The sequence below is a fragment of the Thunnus maccoyii genome, chromosome 10, assembly GCF_910596095.1.
Source record: "Thunnus maccoyii chromosome 10, fThuMac1.1, whole genome shotgun sequence".
Lineage (NCBI taxonomy): Eukaryota > Metazoa > Chordata > Actinopteri > Scombriformes > Scombridae > Thunnus > Thunnus maccoyii.
This window is the reverse complement of record NC_056542.1, coordinates 6,285,529-6,306,287: the sequence shown is the minus strand read 5'-3', so window position 1 is coordinate 6,306,287 and position 20,759 is coordinate 6,285,529. Positions and strand designations below refer to the sequence as shown.

Genomic DNA, 20,759 nt, shown 5'->3' with positions numbered 1-20,759 from the left:
AGCCATTACTGTCATCCATATACCAGTTTCTTGCCTCAGGACCTAACATGTCATTGAATTTCATTAAAATCCGTTGACAAGGTTTTAAGATATCCTGCTCACTAAAACATGGAAAAGAAAGTGAAATGGTTTTCTTGATTGTAAACTGCACGGACCAAACAAGGAATCTACAATAAATACAAATACAGAAATGATGCCTTTTGTTACACTGTAGAATAGATATAACCTGTCCCAGGTTTAGAAATGGGCAGAAAGAAAGTGTAATTTGTGCAAAAGTCACATGGTTTAGAGCATGAAAGAAAGTGATCTGATCAGTAGTATCACCTATACTCACTGTCTACCAAACAAAAGTTCAGAAACTAAATAAAAAAACAAATTGTAAATAAAGGAAACTGTATAACAGCACAAAGTTCTTAATTTATTGAACCCTCTCTCTTTCTCTTCCTCCACCTCTCTTTCCTCGTTCCTCTTGCAATCCATCTCTTTCCCCTCAGAGTCAGAGATTAGTGTGTAATTACATGGGAGATCAGCAAAAAAAGTAGGGGGGAAAGGGAGTAGTATATTTTAACAAGGCGGTCGAGGAGGAGTGGCGATGGGGGAGGAGGTGGCGCAGCCCTCGTCACGGGCCGACTGATTGTCTGCTTTTAATCCTCGACCTCATTATCACCTCCAGGTCCGGCAGTGGCAGTAAATGAATCTATCTGCCGAGTGTCAAATCTTCACACCTTCACCCTGGTAATCACCCCAAGGTGCAAATACAAAAGATGGATAGAACGAGAGAAATGAAGGCAAGGAGCGAGAGTGTATGACCCCTGCATTTCATCAACAAAATCTCCTCATTTCATAATTAAGAAAAGCTACATGATGTTGTTTGGTTGGTAATTAAAGCTGATTAAATATTCAGTTTCTTTAAGGTCAAACCAGACAAAATGTATAGATTTGGTACATATGGGAAGCCATTACTGCTGTCAAATTAAAACCTAATAACTCAAATTTTGACATTTTCCTTTTTCAAACTTATACTGCAATTTAACATGCCTTTGTCGTGACCTTGAAACCTGTCTGATGGCAAAAATACAATAAAAAAGGAGAAAATAAATGAAAATAAGCATTTTAATTCATATCAAAGATGCTAAAATAATTTCCGAATAAACATAATTTTATTTATTTTCTTTGCTTGCTTAGTTTTCTCTGACTTTTTGACCCTACTGTGTGATAGATAGATAGATAGATATGGAAGTCATGTGGGACCCTAGAGGGGTGAAAAGACTGTAAAATACTTAAATGAAATACTTTAAATTGATGTTTAATGGTACTCTGGACTGAGAAACAGTAGATAGTATACCCAGAATGTAACTTATAAAATTGTTTTTGATAAAAATAGATATTCCAATATTAACATTTTGTATGTGCACAAAAATTGGTCCGAAACATTTTTCTACTTCCCACTATTACATCAGAAAATAAAATTAACCAACGTAACTCTGCATTAGTAACTAACTGGATGCATTTAAAACGCAGAAAAATGTTTTTTATATTTTTTTCAGTTACAAAATATATGAAAAATGAGTCAGGTATAGTAGAAATGTATCTCTGGAAGAGGATGTGTAAGAGTTGTAAGGTGTTAACATCAAAGACTGTGACTGGTAGGGTGCCACAACTGTGAAAATGTGTGTAATATCACATGTGAAGCTGCTGTATCTTCAGGTTTCTGTAGATAGGAAACTTATTTATTTAAAACTGCATTTAATGGAAAGATTACTGGTCATATTTTATATAAGTTCTATAAATTTACAGGAAAGCCTTAGTTTAAATATAGTTGCAACATGTTTATTCTCCACAATTATCTATGATTATTATTATTATTATTAAGTTTCAGTTTTTAGGCCTTTTACTACCACTTTGGGAAAGCTTGAATACCGGAGTTATTACTTCTTATTTAACTGAAAACCTCCAGCGCACTGATGTACTGAACGAGTTCATGATGCCTTGAACCATGTTAAAAACTCATCAAAAACATGACAGTTGCTGTAAAATTCTTTTAGTCTTTTCATTTATTCCTGACAAATACACACTTATTGCTGACTTGATAAGGGCGAAATAAAATCTTTCCTCGAGACTCGCTTCACTTCCCTTCTATTGTCACTAAAGACCTTCCAGTTCCTGAGAAAGAGCCTCCAGCTGCAGCAAAATGACTCTGTGATAAGTTGCAATATACTTCCAATGGACACGAGCCCTTTGGACAAATCCAACAAAATCTATGCTGCCTTGAAAAACTATAATCATGCATTATTGAATTGGCAAGGATAGTGTGTAATAGAGAGATCCTAAACCCATTCCCATTCGTGAATTATTAATAGAATTCAAATAACAGACAGAATAATTTTCTTAAAATATCTCAATCATTTTTCACAAAGACTTAAAATGGTGTAAATCAACAGGGATGCAGTTCATGTGTCCTGTATGTAGATGTAGGAAGTAAATAATATTGCATTTGATAGACAAGAACTGTTCAGGTTGATGTGGATAATTTGAATTTTGAGCATAAGGTACCAGACGCAAATTTGGACTTAACAAACAGTACCAGAACAGGAAAAGAGGATACCAAAATCTATGAGCAATGTGCCGCAATGTTGAGAAATAAAATGATGATGACAACTCAACAGCCTCTTTGTTTAATTGGGAAATGCAGGATTAATAACGTTACAGTTTCTCCTGCTGGTTGGCATTTCTCCAACATGGTGGCACATCCCTCATAACCATCGGTAACCATTATATGACAGGACTGTTGTTTATCTGAAAGCCCCTTTACTTCCCTTTGGACCATTTCACTGTCATGTCTGCATGTACGAGCAACGAGCAGCAGAAAGATAGTTGGCTAAATGTTGTACTAAGACCAGGGTAAAATATGATAATGAGTACAAATGGGATTATTAGGAGGCTGTGTGTCATCAGTCTGACTGATCCATGATGTCAAACTAGCCAAGCAAATTCAATTAGGCCTGCAATTACTCCCTGGCGCTAGTGGAGACGTATTGGAGACGTTAAATATTGATGGAAGCATAGATGCCACATTTGTTCGTCTCCAAAGGTGAACGCATCTCCTCAAGGTAATCACAAATGCTAAATATGAAGCCTGTCCATTCGTCATTCTGAGCTCCAGAGAAGCTACACTGTCTGTTGTCATGAAGGAGCCACGCAGAGGTTCAACAAATGAACTGCAGGTTTATTTAGACTGTGAGTATAGTTTGTGATTTGATTTCTGGGACATTTTCATTCAATCCTAACCCTTTTTTTTTTAAATGGTCTTATCCTTGGGACATACATCTCTTCTCAAGAGATAAAAAATGTTTTTTTCATGAATGAAATTCCCTCTAAAAAGTGAAGTTTATGTGGACCAAAAGCAGCACTAAAATCAGCCACAAAGAGGAGGATTTTAGATAACGAAGGGGTCAGTCCGATCTCCTGAACATTTTCAAAATTGTCTCAACAATGTAAGAATTTACTCAGATCATGGCAAATGATAGAAATGTGCCGCTTCAACTTCAACATTGCTGTTAAAAGCAGCATGTTTTATCACGAACCTGTGCTGCCACAAGAATAAAGTGTTCGAGCAAGCCATTAGTCAATATAGGTAGATAACTGCCGAGTACAATTTGCCTTGTGAAGCCAATTTGTAAGTTTTAACATTCCCAATAAGCATAATTAAAATAAAAAAATATTAGGATGCTGATCATGGGAGTTGGAAGATATATAGACCCTGTATTTCACCTCTTGAGATAAATACACAGGGAACCTTGAACTGAGACCAGAATGATAACGAGTACAGATACGACACATATGTAATCATTACAACACCAATTTAAAATCAACAAACGGCATAACAGGTTAATAGTGGGTCATGAGTGGGTCAACTTTGTCAAAAGAAACTTTCATTTTAAATGCAATAGATTTCCAGCATAGAGCTTTCATTTTGAAGTATCATTTCCAGCTTCCTAGTGAGTAGTAACGCTACAACTTCTATCTGTGCTGACTCTGTCAGTCATGTGACCCTCAAATTGTTCCGATGACTGTGGCGGTCTTTCAAGAATCTGAGACTCAGGAGAAGTTAGCTTCACACACAGAATATATTTAACATGGTTTTACTTAAACTGATTTCTAAAGTTTTAAGCCCCACCTGCACTTTTGTTATATTAGCTTTATTATTACTTTTGCATTAAAACTGAAGAGTAGTTCAGTGATAAGCATTGTTTCTTCACAGCAAGTAGGTCCTGGGTTTGAATCCACTGACAGGCAGAACAGATGGATGGAATTAAACTGAGTAGGTGTTGAGTTGGTCTGCGTGGACTGTGACCTGAGCCCCTTTCACACATGCACTGCAACCCTGAAGTTATCCGGACATCATCCGGAGGAGCTGTATGTGAGAATGCCAATGTCTGAATCAGCCGGACCGGAGTGAATGAGCTCATGTGTGAATACAGCAGGTCATTTTCTGGAGAATTCATAATGAGCGAGTGGGTGTGTTGATGACATCTCTGTCATGCGACTGGCATGAAACTGTAAGAGTAGAAACATCTGAGGGTGAAGAAGGAGGGTCATTTACACAAAGACGCCAACGGAAATGTCAAACTGGAGAGACAACGAGATTCATGAACATGTGTTGGTAAGGGACAACACACAAATTCAAGGAACGGCAAGAGACTCAGTAATAGGCCAAATTACAAACTGGCTACATGACCACGCCTTGCCTAAACCAAATGGAGTGTTTCCAGTTGGACAATCTCCTGTTGTGTGCTACATGTGTGAATCCTGACAATCTCTTGACCTGATTCCCCAGAGTTCATATGAGAAAACTGGCTCTGGTGTCTAAGAGAAAATCTTTACCTTGAGGTTAGACCAACCACTGAGTTAATATGTTACCATTTCTGACAAAAAAAAACGAACAACATACCTGCTGTTAAACTTCTCAGGGTGCTTCTCCCTCATAACATGGAAACGATGTGCAATCGATGCGTCCTGAAAGAGAGAGAGTCAAATATGTAGTTATGGTGCTGACAACATTTGAATTATGAATTTTATTCAAGTCTTAAGATTATATTGGTTAAAAAAAAACAAACAAAAAATACATCCATCTTATCTGCTAACAATGAGACTGCAACATCAAACTTAAAATCTCTTGTTTTGACCTTTTTGCCCAAATTACATCCTGGAGTCAGTGTACACTGTATGCTCGTCCACTAAAGTGGGGAAAAACTTAAGAGCTCCTGCTTACTGCTTTAGATTTTTCCCTTTTTTGTCCCTGACACATTCAATGTGCTATTTTCAGTTTAGAAGTATGTCACTGTATGATTTTAGGATTAAATTTGTATCCCGCTGACATTTGGAGATGCTAGCATGCAAAGCTACTCAACACCCACGAAAGAAATATAATTATTTGCAGGCAAATATTAGTTTTAACATCCAAGGCCAACTCTTCCTCATTACCTAACTCTTCCAACTTCCCAAACAGTGCAGTTATACCTCGCATGTCCCTTGTGTATATTTCTATAAGATGAAAGGAGCTGTGTGCAGGGGGTGGCAGCAGGGTGGAGCTGGGGATGGAGCCGTATTGACAGAAAGCCTGATGAACAGTACGCTATCTCCACACAGGCTAATTAATTAAACACATTGTGAGTAATCACAGCTCCCAACTAACCTACAGGATGCTGCAGACACCCCGGCAACCAAGTTATTTTCTCTCTCCCTTCCTCCACCTCTTCTGCCTCTCTCTCGTTCTCTATAAGTCACTCTCGACCTTTCTCTCACCCTTTCTGATTTTTTCCCCCCATCTCTCTATCTCTCTCTCTCCCTCCCTCTCTGTGACCTGGGGCAAAAAAAGTGCAGAAACATTTGAATTCTTGGTGTTAAAGTGATACAATTCATGTTACATATGCTCGTGTGGTGTGACTGGTGGAGACACCAGTATCTTAACACCATCTCAGCCTGGTAAGACTGTTATCTAGTATTAAAGCATGAACTTAGAAAAAAAAAGGTATATTTATAGTAAATCCATATGATGTGCTTTGCTAATAGAGAGCAAATTACTTTAAATGAGACAGAGAACTCACTACACCTCTTATTTACATGTGCTCCATTTCTGGGTATTTTATCTGGATCATGAAACACATGTTAATAGAGAACTCCGCTGATTTAGCATCTCGTTCCTGGAGCCTGTTTCACAAGAGAAGATTTGCCAGCAGTGCTTACACGTAGATTGCAAATAGTGCCAGTGCCCCGTTTCACAAATGACTGTCATTCGCAACTTGCAGATAAAGTGTGGAGTTTCTTTTGATTAGTTAAACATGTTAAAATTAACACAAAGGAAAATGATCTCATTTTGCAGCCTTTTTTCACATGTGTAGTAGTTCTTCCCGAGAACAGACTTTGATACCAACTGTAAATGGGATGAGAATAACAAAACAGGGATGAAGTATTTAGTTAAATGTCCCCTCCAGACAAGTTTTAGGACAAATATAAATCATCTGCTTGAAATAATAAATTGTGTCCAACATGTTTTGTACACAAAAAATGTTCAGGTACCTCATTAAAAACACTTAAAATGACATCTGCTCCCTCTCCCTCATTGAAAAAGTCCAGAGTCTATGAATATGTAAATATGTTTTATATCAAAAACGTAACTGCTGGACACAAGATGTCTCCTACTTTCTGTTCCTAAATCCATTCTCAGTGTATATGTACTGGAAGTTTCAAGTTTCCACATCACACTCGTGTAAGCTGCATACTGGCCCTCGATTGGCTCCAAACTAGTTGTGATGTCATAAATCATGCTCACAGGTACTCGCCTTAAACTCGGATTTAAGGTGAGCACAGAGAAACTTTTCTTCTTCAACAGATAAATGTTAAAACAGCCTTCTAGCGTCAAACTCTGCACATATCATATCATCGTTCTGCACAGAGACGATCAAACATCCAACTGCAGTAACATTTTTGACTAGAGGGGGACTTTAAGCGTTAATTTCCGAGTATTAAACACATGTTATCTTACAAAAGCCAAACTGATCTGTTCTATGGAAGTTTCAATGATTATTTGATTATGCTTTAGTTCTCATTTTTTCAAAACAGTCTGGTGTCCGGTGCAAATGAAATTATCTGAAACACTTTACAATGGCCTTTTTTAATTGTGTTAATCTGCATGTTTGCTATTCAAATGTATCACAAGAATGCAAAAATGCTGCCTGAGTTGCTGTAAACTATATCATTATACTATAATCATACCTTTTGAACGTTTTCAGTTAAATGAAAACTAAATACGCAGTATATGAGATCAATTACGTCATTTAGCATGCAGAGGACCTCATGAACATATTGTGAAGCCTTAAGTAATGTTCTATACAAAGACTAACAACACTGACATTTCCTTTAATTTACACTTCTAAGTCAGCGTTTGCAGAAGAATGCTGGCAAGGCCTTAGTTAAAAAACACAGACCAAAACTCTGACAAACACAGCAAAGTTGTCTGGCTCTGAAAACACCTCAAGAAAGAATGAGAGAAAGTTGTCATAAACTTTTTGGGCTTGTTCCTCTCCCCCTCTGCTGAAGCAATCTGTTTTGACCCGCTCCATTTTGAATGGCACTATTGAAACAGCACCTACAGGGAGGACCCCCTGCCAGCTCTCTGTACAGAAATTTAGGAGAAGCCAAAAGAGGAAAAAAAAAATCAATGGAGCTTCTCTTGATGTCTCTTCAAGACGCTGTAAGCAGAAGACCAAAAGAATTTTTCAAGATCCCCGCAGACTCGCCTCACACTTCCAACGCGAGCCAAAAAGGTGAAATGATGGATATATCTGAGAGATTGTAACTTGATTTTCTTACAAACAGGACAATAGCTGCAAACAAGAGAGCAAAAGTGAGGAGAGGTTGTCTCCCCTTTGGTTTGGGGTCTATTATCTGAGATGTGTACAAGTGGAGCTGTGGCTTTGCAACAGTAAACAGCGATTTCAAGCAAGTGGATAAAGCACTTTGTCATCCAACACTGATGTAGCATTTGTATGCTTTAAATGGTAAAACTTTTTAAAATAAACCAGCCTTACACTGCCGTATAGCTGAAATCAATATCAAGAAGAATAGGATATTTTAAGGTGTTAATATTTTAAGAATATTTTTAATATAGATTTACTATATATGGAAATATGGCAAATTTGAAACATGCCATACAAAATATTAAGATTGATATTGAGTGCAATAAACTGCATTACATCAGACAAAACTCTACAACTGTATAAAACAAAAACCTAACTTAATTTGTTAGTTATCAATTTCTATCTGCTTAGAATCATTCATTCAGACATATTTTTAAAACAATAAAACAATATAATAATATCATTACAGTACGATTCCACTAAAAGTCAAATTTATTATAATTTTTAATTTTGTCGAGCCCTATGTTAAAGAGCAACTTAACACCAAATGAAAATCTTGTTTCAGTAGTTTAATTTCTGACCTTTCTGCAGTGATGCACAGGTGTACACGAGGGTACACTGTGACATCACTGTTGCACGTAGGTGCAGGTGTAACAGACTTGAAACTTTCAGGAGTCCAGTGAAACAGACCTTTTCATCCTGGTATTAAGTTACTCTGTAGCAGAGCTTTGGTGCAGGAGTTCATTGTTTATGTTATGTGTGATCATAATTATGTCATTTTTTTCATTTCTATTTTTATTTTGCTTTTGAGTGACTCAATTTATTGAGTTTTCACCAAAAACCTCAATGCATCCTTGGTGGACTATTTCAAGCCAATAAAGAATGAATGACCAAAGTTTGACCCTCAGGCCAGTTTGCAGAATTTGACCGGAAAATTCTCCATCAAGAAGATTTTACCCTGTTTCAGTTTGCTGCCGTTGTCCAATCAGGCTCCAGTATTGATAGACTTTGTGAATCAATAAATAAAATCAGCTTTAACTAAACTGATATACACTATTGAGGTTCAAATTTCATTATTGACCTTAGAATCAGCAGTTGAGGAAACAGTCTCACCACAAAGTCCGTTCAGTAGCTGTTCTGGAGCTTTCGATCAAACCACTTGATCTTCATCAGCAGATCAAATTTGCCAAGTAGTCATGAAATTGTAGATCTTAATTTCTACTTTAAGGACTTCCTGTCCACGTTGGCTTAAAAGCTAAGGTTCATTCTTGATAATAACTCCACCTGCTGATGAAGATCATTTCATATGATCAAATTCTCCAAAACAGCTGCCAAATAGATCTTGTAGTGCAAATGTTTTCTTGTATACTATCCATTTTTTTTTCAAACCATCATTTAAAACTGATTTAGATGTTGATTTTATATATAAAAACAAAACCGTAGTATAGGAATAAGAGATTACGAGTCAGTCACACCATCAACACATGTAGGACACATTCACATCTCCAGGCTTTGACACCCTTGCGGCAGCAGGACGTTGTCAGCTCACTCACTCTCTCTCTCTCCCCCTAGCTGCCCTCAAATAATTACCAATGTAAAAATCTGGCACCCAAATTAATACAGGACATGTGTAATGTCCTCTCATAGCTCAAAGTTTAGTCCAATTATGAGTGGGCCCCAGCGGTTTGATGTGCCTTTCACAACGGGGGAGAATAATGGCTTTGACAGGAGTGCCAGGGTCATTAGGGCGACTGACTGCATTATGGTAGTGGAGCACGCTCAGTGATTAGTTCTGTCTCTCACCCCTGGCCCTGATTGAGATCATTACACTTCACGTCACTTCCACATCCTCCCAAAGGGATGGCGTCATTAATTCTCAATCCCACTGGGCCGCAGCAGAAGGTTAGGTTGGAAGAATTCACACAAAAAAAAAGATGGTCCTTCTTTTTTTGGAAGAGTCACCTGGGATTGAAATGACTTGGAAAATGAGGTTGTAGTGAGGATTTTTTTTTTTTTTTTAATTTTGTTTGTCAGCTGCTGACACTGCTGATGTGAGTTGTATGAGAGAAAACAGACATGTTTCATCCCTTCTACTTTGTTCTTCAATACCACATTTTATTTGACTTCGACTTTTCAATAATTGACTTCAAATTCATACGTTGGTAACACTGACTGTCTGTGGTGGCTGCTACTGCTGATCTTTTGATTTCAACAGTGTCATTATAGAAACAATCCTCTCTTCATCAGCATAATCTCTGAGGTAATTATGAGCTTGACTTGTCGCATAGTCTTTATTGTATTTTTTTTTCATTCAACGGAAAGCTAAAAATTTGATGCAAAATGTGTCACAAAATATTATATCACACTCAAATCCATAGAGAGCTCAAAGTCTTCCTAATCCCCCACAAACAACTTCATTTGTCATCATCACGCCTGCTGGGTACTAATCCCACTAACAGAGCAAAGACAAAAGGGGTTATAATGACTTCATGAACCAGCCGGGCCGAAGCTTGTTGTCTTTTAATGTTCTCGTACAAGTTTGGTTCAGCAAGAAGGAATCAGCAGTGGGGTATTTTAGCTTTAGTTAACAGTGTGTGTTAAGGAGCATTCAAAAGAAAATTGGGATGTGTTAAAAGCCCAAATTAGAGCCAACACCAGTAAATTCAACATTTTAAAAATGAGAATTATCCCCAAAATTAGAGCAATTTTTGCTGTTTTCTCACATGGAGTCATTCACACATTCATGTCTACTGTAACCACTAACTTCTGGTATTTTTCAGACATCTACACATCTTCTCATATTCCAAAACTCACTGTATCAAGACCCCAAAACTGGGGCCATATAACTCCTGTTCTGCCTTTTCACTCTGGCTTATTTCTCAAATATCAGTAACGCTTGTTTATTTTTCAGGTTATGTTGATGTTGTGCCATTAGGGTTCTGGTGGTCCTAAGTTCCTGAGTGAATGTGTTTACTTCCTGATAAAACATTTGTGATGCATATTTTTAAAATAAACCTGCATTGTTTACATCGGCTAGCGGTCCTCCCTGCCATTGTTGGCACATTGCAACGTTTCTTACCTTGTTACCGCCACAAACTGTCAGTCAGTACATTAGCTTGAAGACATTGGAAGGAATGTGTTTCTGCATCGTCTTGCACGTGTGGGACATACAAACGTGATGAAGAGTGTCCAACTGTAGCACCTCAGACCCCCCCTCGTCAGGCCCCTCTCATGCAGGAATAATCGCCTTTGCAAAAAGTGCTTAGCTGCAGGAAACTCCTGTTTGCTTCCCGTTTCGAACCGCGAGTGTCATGTTTCCAACCGCGTTGGAACATATTGTCATGGTGTTTACTGTTGCCATGATGACAAAAGCTGCGTAACTTTAAGAAAGTACTAACCACGTTTCAAGTAATCATTTTAACCCAAACCACGGTCTTTCCCAACCCTAACCAAATGGTTTTTGTGCCTAAACCTAACCAAACCATAACCACAGCATTGTCATACCATAAAACATAATTATTAGTTGTAGTCGTTTGGGGCTTTAATGCTTCGCTTCAGTGTCCCCAACAAGCTTGAAGCACAGCCAAGAAGCAGTGGCAACCGGCAGTGCGGTAGTGCCTTTGCCTTACGAAAATTGGGACAAACTTTTAAATTAGGCCTTGTGGATCTAACATGAGTGAAGATTTCTCGCCTCAAATTTGTCCAGAAACAGACTTTGGTGGACTGCTAAGGTGAAATAAGTGAAAGTTTACGTACTTCATACAACGGAACCCTACTACTCATGCTCAAATCCCATTGGCTCACAGAAATGGGGCCTCAGAAGGGAGGTCGGCAGTTGGACCCTTCTCAAGGTGACAGGTTCTGACTCATAAACACATTGCTCCATAGAGCTACTTGTGGGCAAAAGCTCCACATGGTACTTTTAATCTGGGTTAATGGTTGATGAAAAGGGTCTTTGGCAGTCCTGAGAGTTGATAGTATAGTTTTAGTCTAGTCTATCTTTAGTTAGTGTGGTGAATTATATTACTTATTATTACTTTTTAGAATGGACTATGCACATACTTATAGAGCTGGAGTTACAGTACATGCAGGTGACTATATCGTCTTGTCTCATTACTGAACAGGAGAAAACTGTAGTGCAATTGGCATTTTTACGTTGTTTCATTCACACAAAGTGACAAAACGCATTGAGCGTAATATTTGCAGTGGAGAAGGCTTTGCTGGATGGAGAAGATAACTTAGCTACTTCTTCAACTTGCATAATGTCTTCACTATCAACAATCTCCACCGGCATCGTAAACTTGCTGGAGAAAACACAATCAGCACAAACTGACGAATCACACCTCTTGCCGTCCCAGCGCAGTATCTCCATAGCAATATTTTTGAAGAGATGCATGTCAACTATGGCGTAGCTACAGCACATACGCATGTAGGCTCCCGAGCTTCACTGTAACCTCTTCATACACAACTATAAATCCTCCTGTGTTGGGATTTGCATGGTTGCACAAAGACAGTAGCTTCCCTCACTGCAGCAACTCATTCATCCAGCCAAATCAGGAGAAAATTTAAATGTCTATCTTAAAAGTTTTTTAGGGATGACAAGTTGTTTTTGTGAAACCAAAGCACTTCACATACTGCAAATGAATGAAGACATGATCAAGTTTTTTCTAAAATCAATTTTTAATTTGCCAGTCTTTATTCACTGTTCTTATATGCTACACATACCTACATCTTGAATTTGCTGTTGATACTTTTTTCTTTGTTTTGGAAACTAGCTTTTTCATAAGACATTTTGGGACACACTCATTTTGGTTTTTAATGTAGCTGCGCCGTCCAAAAGAAGCTCTGAGTCATGCCCAGTCACAGCAAATTTACAGAATACACAAAGTTGTTTGGAAAAAAAAAAAAGATTAAGTAACTTGTTATATATCTGTTGTGTTTTTTGACATTTATACTGGGAAATTAATGTGCTTAAACAGCAGGATGAATGATCAGAGATTTGTTTCATACTGTACCCACTTCCCCCTGTACACATCACCATATGTTCAACACTGTAGACTGATTACAGCCATTGTTCTCCTCTATCACAATGTTAACAAGACCTGTCCTCTAATATCCTCTAACATGGTCATTAGGGGCCCAGGCTGGAGGTGTTATTCAACTAACATTTGTAAGGCCATGCATCACTTATGTCCCTGCCACGGTTCATACGAAACTCACAACACTGAGTGGCTCCCTCCTCTGCCACCTGCAAATGTCAATTACCATATTTCCCCCTGACATTTATCAGTAATGCCTAACATGAGCTACGTGAAATCAGTGTCATTATGGTGGAGATGGACAGGGGGGTGTTGATGGGTGCGTACGACCATGCATATATGCAACGAGCCTTGTTTATTGATCAGAGAGTGTTGAAGCTTGAGTACATCTCAATATAGGCCTAACTAGAATGTGATCAAAACAAATAAATTGAGTGATTATGCTGTTACTCCAGGTACTGCGTATTGTTTTTATTCAACCCTTAATGACAGAACCAAGATTTATTGACAGAAGGAATTTAATTTTCAGAATGTTTAAGTTGGGTTAAGCTGTTTACTTGCACCTTTGCTATTCTGTGACTGAGTCTGTTTGTCACCATGATTTAACCAAACTTTGGTGTGAAAGGTTTGTAAAGGTGCCATATGCTTTTTTTCTTACCCGCGGATCACAAGTGTGCCATTATTGTAACCCTGCATTCACAGTCAAGTAAAGTTTCCTTTGTAATTTGTTCATGGTTGTGGTAATTATGGAACTCATCTTATCTGATACCAGCTTGCTTTAAAATAACAGTCCATGACTGTTATAGAGTCTGCTTTCCTTGAAAATGATCCTTTCGCTAGAATTAATTAGTAATCAAAGTAAAAAAAAGTGATGCTATATTAATAACTAGACTAGATGAGTTTTTTAAGGGCTCATATGCTAATTTTAAGCAAACAAAATGATAGAAAATAAAATTTACATGGTAAAAACGGGACAGGTTCTCTAACAGTAATTGGTGTTCTCATAATTGGAGATTAGTTTTGGTTTATTTGGATTATTAAAAAAAAATGTGTAAAACGAACCTGATGAAACAATCACTATAATAATCTGTGTGAAATCTCCTTTAAGGAGCATCATTTGAAGTGCATTTACTACACAGTGATAGGTTTTTGTTTTATATTTTTTCAGTCCCACTGGGCATTTAAAATGTGAGTGACTTGGAAGTGCCTTTCCTGCTGCATTTGTTGTGGCCGTTGTGACTCTAAAGAGTACTTATTCATTAAATCCTGACCTTTACTTCTTGTCTTTAAGGCAAAGACACACATCAGATCTCTGAGTTTGAACTAACCTTTCTTTTAATTTTTTTTTTCAGTGTAAATTATGGAAAAATGAAAACAACAAGCCTCAAGTATGAGCCAGAATGGTGAATTATGACATTCATCAACCTGAGACTCTATCTGTAACTTCATAACACTGGGTAAAGACAAGAATTATCTCTGCTTGTTAATAAACTTCACTGTTCATTCATTCCCCTGCTTGATCAGTCCCATCAGTGTTGATTGAGGTCAGACTCACCACTCCGATGGAGAAGTAGTTGTTTACAATACTGTAAGGCACCGGGTCCCCTCGCTCCTCCTTGTCTGTGGGCGTGACATCAATCTTCCAGCGATCCAGCATCACCTCCGTACTGTTCTCGATGTCCCGCAGGATCTTCAGGAGGCTCTCGCCCTCATAGCCTCAGGAAGAAGAACATTAAGTGTTAAAATGGGTCTAGGACCCCCTTGCTGATGTTGTAAGTTAAATATCAGACATTGGCTTAGCATTGGTTTACTGGTGTTAATGTGATGATTCCTCCCAAAATTCGGCTGCAGAAAAGGAATTTGTGTGTTTTTCATTATTTTCCTGGTGAGTGCTGATTTTATTTAATGCTCAATTAAGTTCTTGAGCAACTTTTAAGCTCTAATGTATCGCAGATCTTGTCATGCCAGTGATTAGATGCTGTAGGTCTTGCTGTCTCAAGGAGATGCTAAAATTATAAACCATAACTTGAAAAAGTGAGTTTTAGTGCCCATAACAGTCTAAGTCCTGCATTAAAGGCTTTATTCACCCTGACAAGATTAAAAGAAAACATGAAATATTTGCAATTTCTGAAAATCGTTATATTTAAAAGATGATGAATACACATAATGGCCTAAAAAAATCTTCCTTTCTATTTAAATGAACTGCATTTTTTTTTTTTGGGTTTCCCCAGTGGGTATGAAACTCCTGACAGTTTTATCTCACTATTACCACCTGAACTCTGTATAAACACTTCTAATAGCATTAACACTGAGTTTAAGCGTGGTGTACTTATATCTTTAACTATGAACATAATAAAGTGAATTCATGCCATGTTATTTCACTGTTATGTCTTTAAGTCCGGTACCTCCTCCCCATCGCAGACATCTTGCCAGGTCGTTGCCCGTGCCAAGAGGAAGTATACACACAGGGGGGTTCCTGTCCAGGTTGGCCTTATCTGGAGCAACGGGACAAATATCACAACACATTGCGAAACAAGGCCAAACCAAGAAAATAAACTCACAGCCAGACTTGCAAAGAAAGCATCAAATCCATTTTGCAGTCCCACAAGTAAAACTACAAGTCAATACGAATGTCCAGTTGTACAATCTATTTCAAGAGACACATTTTGTCTGACAGTTATTACCTCTCTTTGTTTTGATTGATAAAAAATTGAGGCAATTTTTGAGAGCCCGAACAAGTAACACGTCTTCAAGACCAAATAGAGGAGGCCAGGTGATTTGTTTTTCTTCAAATGATGACTAATATGTTGTTTTCCAACTCATGTAATCATCCTATTTTACCACCCCTGAATACGCAGGCTCGGACGTAATGAAAGTGTTTATATACAAACCATAAAGTACGCTTTACCATTTCAGGCTGAACAACAAGAGTGCTGCCGGTTTTGAAAACTAATAAAAACAAATGCATCTTTTTCCAAAAAAGGAAATGGAGTGTTGTATATTATCAGAAACTGAAGACAGTATGAGTAAATATACTGTAGCATCCCGGGAGGTTTTGGAGTCCGTATTTCTTCTAAAAATAAACATAATTGATCCTATGGAAGCAGTGCAGGGACCGAATTCTTCTTAAGTTTTCTTGCATATTATAAATTGTACAACATATTCTGTACCTATGAAGTCCAGGATCCAGCCCACTGTGCCGTCCCCTCCACAGGCCAGCACTCTGAAATCAGGAACATCTCTGAAGAAGTTCAACCTGCAACAAACACAGTCAGCTCTGCACATTACTGCCACACAACAAGCTTTATTATGTATTTTATTCTCTAAACTTGTAAATGTTTCATATGCATTTTCTTGTATTTACACCTTTTCACTGCTCTGGTGAACTCTTTTAGCTGTTAATACTAGTGCAATTCAAGTCAATCCCTTATTATCATGTAAGTCAACTTATGCTCCTTGTACTTTAAGTATTATATGAAATTAACTTCAAAATGTACTGTATTACTACATGTTTTTTCATGTTAAATGTAAATAATCCAAATCAAGGGTCTAAGGAAAGAAGCTGTTATTTGTGGTATAGATTGTAAAGCTCTTTGAAATTTGTGATTTTGGACTGGACAAAAACAAAATGACCTCACTACTGATACAGTAATACATGTTGGTGCTTAGTGAATATTTTGTATAAATACACCAACCGTGCACTTTATTAGGAACACCTGTGCAATCTAATGCAATACAATACAACAGCTCTGTCATAAATTCTACTGTTACCAAGCTGTAAAAGTAGAAATTAACATACTTAAGGGTGGCAAAATATTAGGAACGCTTTTCCATGTAATGCACTACAATGTCAACAAAAACTGAAAATCTATAACAAGAATTTATGGCAGAGCTGTTGTATTGGGTTGCATTAGATTACACAGGTGTTCCTAATACAGTGCATGGTGAGTGGATATGTACTTGTTTATTCTAATTGTTATCACTTATACATATATTTGGCTACCTCATAAATAAACTGTTACTGTGCTTTTAAGTTCTGAGGAAGCCTTGTTGTTGCCACATAGTCTGTTTATGAAATAAAGTCTGCACTACATATCCTTCATGTTAAAGCGCTTCCTTTTCTAGGTTTTAAAAACTTGTCTCTAAAGTGATACGTTATTTTACGATTGAATCCCTCCAGTTATTTATTTTGTTTATATTCTGACTATTTTGATTTAAAATGACAGGCTGTTTAAAGAAATAAAAGGTTATTAAAATCATCTCAGCTTGAACTAATTTCTCCCTTTTGAAAATAAGAGAAAGTGTAAAGTGTGTGCTCATCATGAGCATATTTTTGAGCCCACTGCCACAACACACTGTTTCCCCCTCTAATCCCACAAAATAACACATGCCACATTGACAATTACTCATTCAACGAGCTAGCCTGCCTGGTTGAGGGCTAATTGGATCATGACAGGCAATGTTCAGTCCAACTTCTTCCGTTCCTTCACAATAACAAAGCCCTAACTGAATGAGCCAGCCTCTGAGCCTCGTATGGCGGCTAAATGATTCGCTCAATTACTTCCAACTGGGATCACAAACCATATTAGACGCAAAACAGACGGCCGCAAACATGAAAGGCAACTTTGGGGATATTTAAATACCAAGAAACAAACACTTAATTTGCCATTATTGCATTAGCGTGGCAGCTAATTGACAGCAGTGCGTGCGGCTGCCTCGGCCTGCAGTGTCCGACGGTGACCGTTCACCTCACTAATGTGCGCTGCAGTGCGTACACTTGACAAAATATTAACAAGGTTACAGTGGAGCAAGGTCATCTGGAATGTTCTCAGCTCTGAGGACAAGGCTCTGGTTCAGCTGGTGATGCAGGTGATGTTTGGGCCACGTGCAGGGACATCAATAAAGGAGAAACAAAACAGTGCACGCACACAAGGTCAGTTCCAAAAAACTTTGAGCTGCGTTGGCACAATCTATGACGTGAGAGCTGTCCCAGTTCCTCACGCAGACAGTCAAAACCTTGTGGAGTTTTTTTTTTACCCTGCGTGTGCCGCTGTGTATTTATTTTTTATAAGGCACAAAGATTCTGTTTTCAGATCTAATCAAAGCCAAACAACATGGCAGCACGGCGGCGAGGCATTCCTGTGTGTTGAAACGCTGCTGAGCGCAAACAGCAAAGTGAAGGAGCCTTATGCATGTAAATGATCCATTCATTTTCTTAATCACAGATGTGAACCATAGGAAACCCGATGCTGCCCGCACCTACAGCCTGTGGTGAGCTACTTGTTTGTATGCATGATCACATGTGGTATGGTGAGAGTTTCACCTCTCTCTATCTGTCAGTCATCCAAGTCACCGTCTCTCCGTTCACATACAGGCTTATGCATATGGAGCTGCCGCTTGTCTGAGGCTACGGCATGATACTGTCGTCTCCAGGATTTGTTATGTGTGAACTCACCTCATTTGTGCCTGTGCTGTGTGAAGGAACTGACTGAAGGGTCTAATACTAAAGGCCTCTCTTGCATGTGATGGTGGTTATTATATGTAAGCAACAGAAAACATTGTGTTTATAAACAGAAGATCATTAGCCAATATGATCTGTGAGGTAACTAACAAAAGGATGAATTGTGACTCCTTCATTCTTCTGTCTTTCTTTATTTCTCTCTTTCTATTTTGATGTTAACAATTAATAATGTCATATTAAGTATTTAGAAATGATTAAAATGGCTTTTAAATGCAACTTGAGGCTAGTTAGAACATATTTTGTGTCCAAATATTCAGTTCTCGAGGTTAATTTATTATTTATTAACAATCTCTACCCAGAAATTGTCGCAACCACCTAAAAAAATAGGGGTTTTTTTGCAATGCAATTCTTAACTGTCCTTGTGTATTTTAGAATAAATAAAACAAAACAAGTCATAGAAGATGCAATAATGCACTTTAGGTGTATTTTACTATTGAAAACCACTAAAACCACTAATCAATGTAGTGTGTAACATGCATCAATGAAGAGATGTTCTGAATGGAATAAACAGTAAATGGACTGTATTTGTATGCGCCTTTTTAGTCTTCCGACCACTCAAAGTGCTTTTTACACTATGGATCACATTCACCCATATTCATATGCTGAATAGGTACAGGGGCCACCATGCAAGGTCCCAACCATCAGAGGGAAACTAACACATTCACACACTGATAGCACAGCCATCAGGAGCAATTTGGGGTTAAGTATCTTGCCCAAGGACACATTGACATGCGGACTGGAGGAGCCGGGAATCGAACCGCCAATCTTAGGGTTAGTGGATGAATCACTCTACCTCATGAGCCACAGCTGCCCCTAAAGAAATGCATGAGAAATGCATCTTTCTATTTTGCTCTCTACATGCAATATATGTTATTTGTCACTATCCAGCATATAAATATATATATATATATATTACATTTACTATAAAAAACCTCAAACACAGAAAATGCACTTCTGATCTTTGACAAACCTATGTGACCTCTGTCCTACGTGACCTACGTACCCTGGCATGGGTCCATTCTTGGCCAGGTTGTACACTTGTCTCGGATTCAGAAGATACTGGAACTTTCTGTAAATCCTACAGGAGTGAAGATAAAAAGATTAAAAAAAAAAAAAAAACATCTGTCCACAACATAAAAACAACAAACAGAAACTCACAGTGTAAACATCAGACTCAGATATCACAGATTTAGGCTCAAAAGGCCTGGATTTTGTGTCAGATCTTGTCAGACCAACATCCAACAACATCAGAGCGTGACAAGGCAGTGGACTGGGCAGCGGGGTGGGACATACCCAAAGTCCCCTTGAGGAGAAACCATTAGAAAGACTAATTCATTTTAATTTCAATTTCATTATATCAACTGGCTGAAGTCATATTTTGATCTCATAATTTAAACAAATGAGGGCCGGCGTAATAAGGAGTGAATGAATATGTTTCAGTAATAACCCAATTAGCCCTGGGTTAAAGAAGGGGGACCAGCCAGAGACGTGACAGCTAGGAGGGTGTCTGAGGAGAGGAGTGTGGGGGGGGCGTGTATGTGAGCTGATGGTGGAGGCGACCAGCGCTTTAGGTAAATGTTATTGTGTTTTTATTTGACTAAGTAAGCCTAAAGCACTTGGCAGCCAGAGGCCATGCTGCAGCCTTCCCTCTGCGGCTCAGGAGCCGGGATTTAGAGGCCTCTTGTAGCATGTTGAGACAGATTGTGTACTTACCTCTCTCCCTGCTTCCCCCCGCTCTTCGGATTGACAAACACTAGCAGAGGATGAGTGCCCTCTATTGTTGTGATCTGAATGGGAGATGTCAAAACAAACCGTTGGTGTTGGGAGACTGCGGGATGCTTCACAGGAATTCACTTTCAAGCCACATCCCTCAAACATTTTATCACGTATATATACAACACTTCCAAGCAGTGCCTGTCATCTGATTCATTTTAATAATAATAATAATAATAATAATAATAATAATAAATAACACATTTAATTTGTACCACACTTTTCATTCATAGTGAAACTCAAAGTGCTACAGTATAAATAACACTTTATGGTTTTCCTGTTTCATTGCAGAGATGCACAAGTGGTACCTGGCTATGGCAAGGTGTGGGTGCTCCCTATTCCTTTGCCTGATTCTTCTTCCAAATTGAATCTTGTGTTAATTATAATATCTAATTATAGGAGGAGAGCAGTGATAAAGTCACCTAAAATATATTTTAAAGCCAATATCTCTGAAAATAAATCACATCAAATGTTCTCTGCATGTTATTCATTTTGATGACCTGATCT

At 38.2% G+C, this 20,759-nt stretch overlaps 1 protein-coding gene across 3 annotated transcripts in view; it reads right to left on the bottom strand.

Moving 5' to 3' along the window:
* Positions 1 to 20,759, bottom strand: part of dgkb (diacylglycerol kinase, beta) — a 79,747-nt gene that overhangs the window by 29,928 nt on the left and 29,060 nt on the right. For all 3 annotated transcript variants that reach the window (XM_042425249.1, XM_042425247.1, XM_042425248.1), the window contains 6 exons: positions 20,193 to 20,266; positions 19,483 to 19,557; positions 16,129 to 16,214; positions 15,364 to 15,453; positions 14,514 to 14,674; positions 4,952 to 5,016 (listed from right to left, as the gene is read on the bottom strand). In XM_042425249.1, the coding sequence (XP_042281183.1) occupies positions 4,952 to 5,016; positions 14,514 to 14,674; positions 15,364 to 15,453; positions 16,129 to 16,214; positions 19,483 to 19,557; positions 20,193 to 20,266 (551 nt within the window). The remainder of the gene's footprint in view (positions 1 to 4,951; positions 5,017 to 14,513; positions 14,675 to 15,363; positions 15,454 to 16,128; positions 16,215 to 19,482; positions 19,558 to 20,192; positions 20,267 to 20,759) is intronic.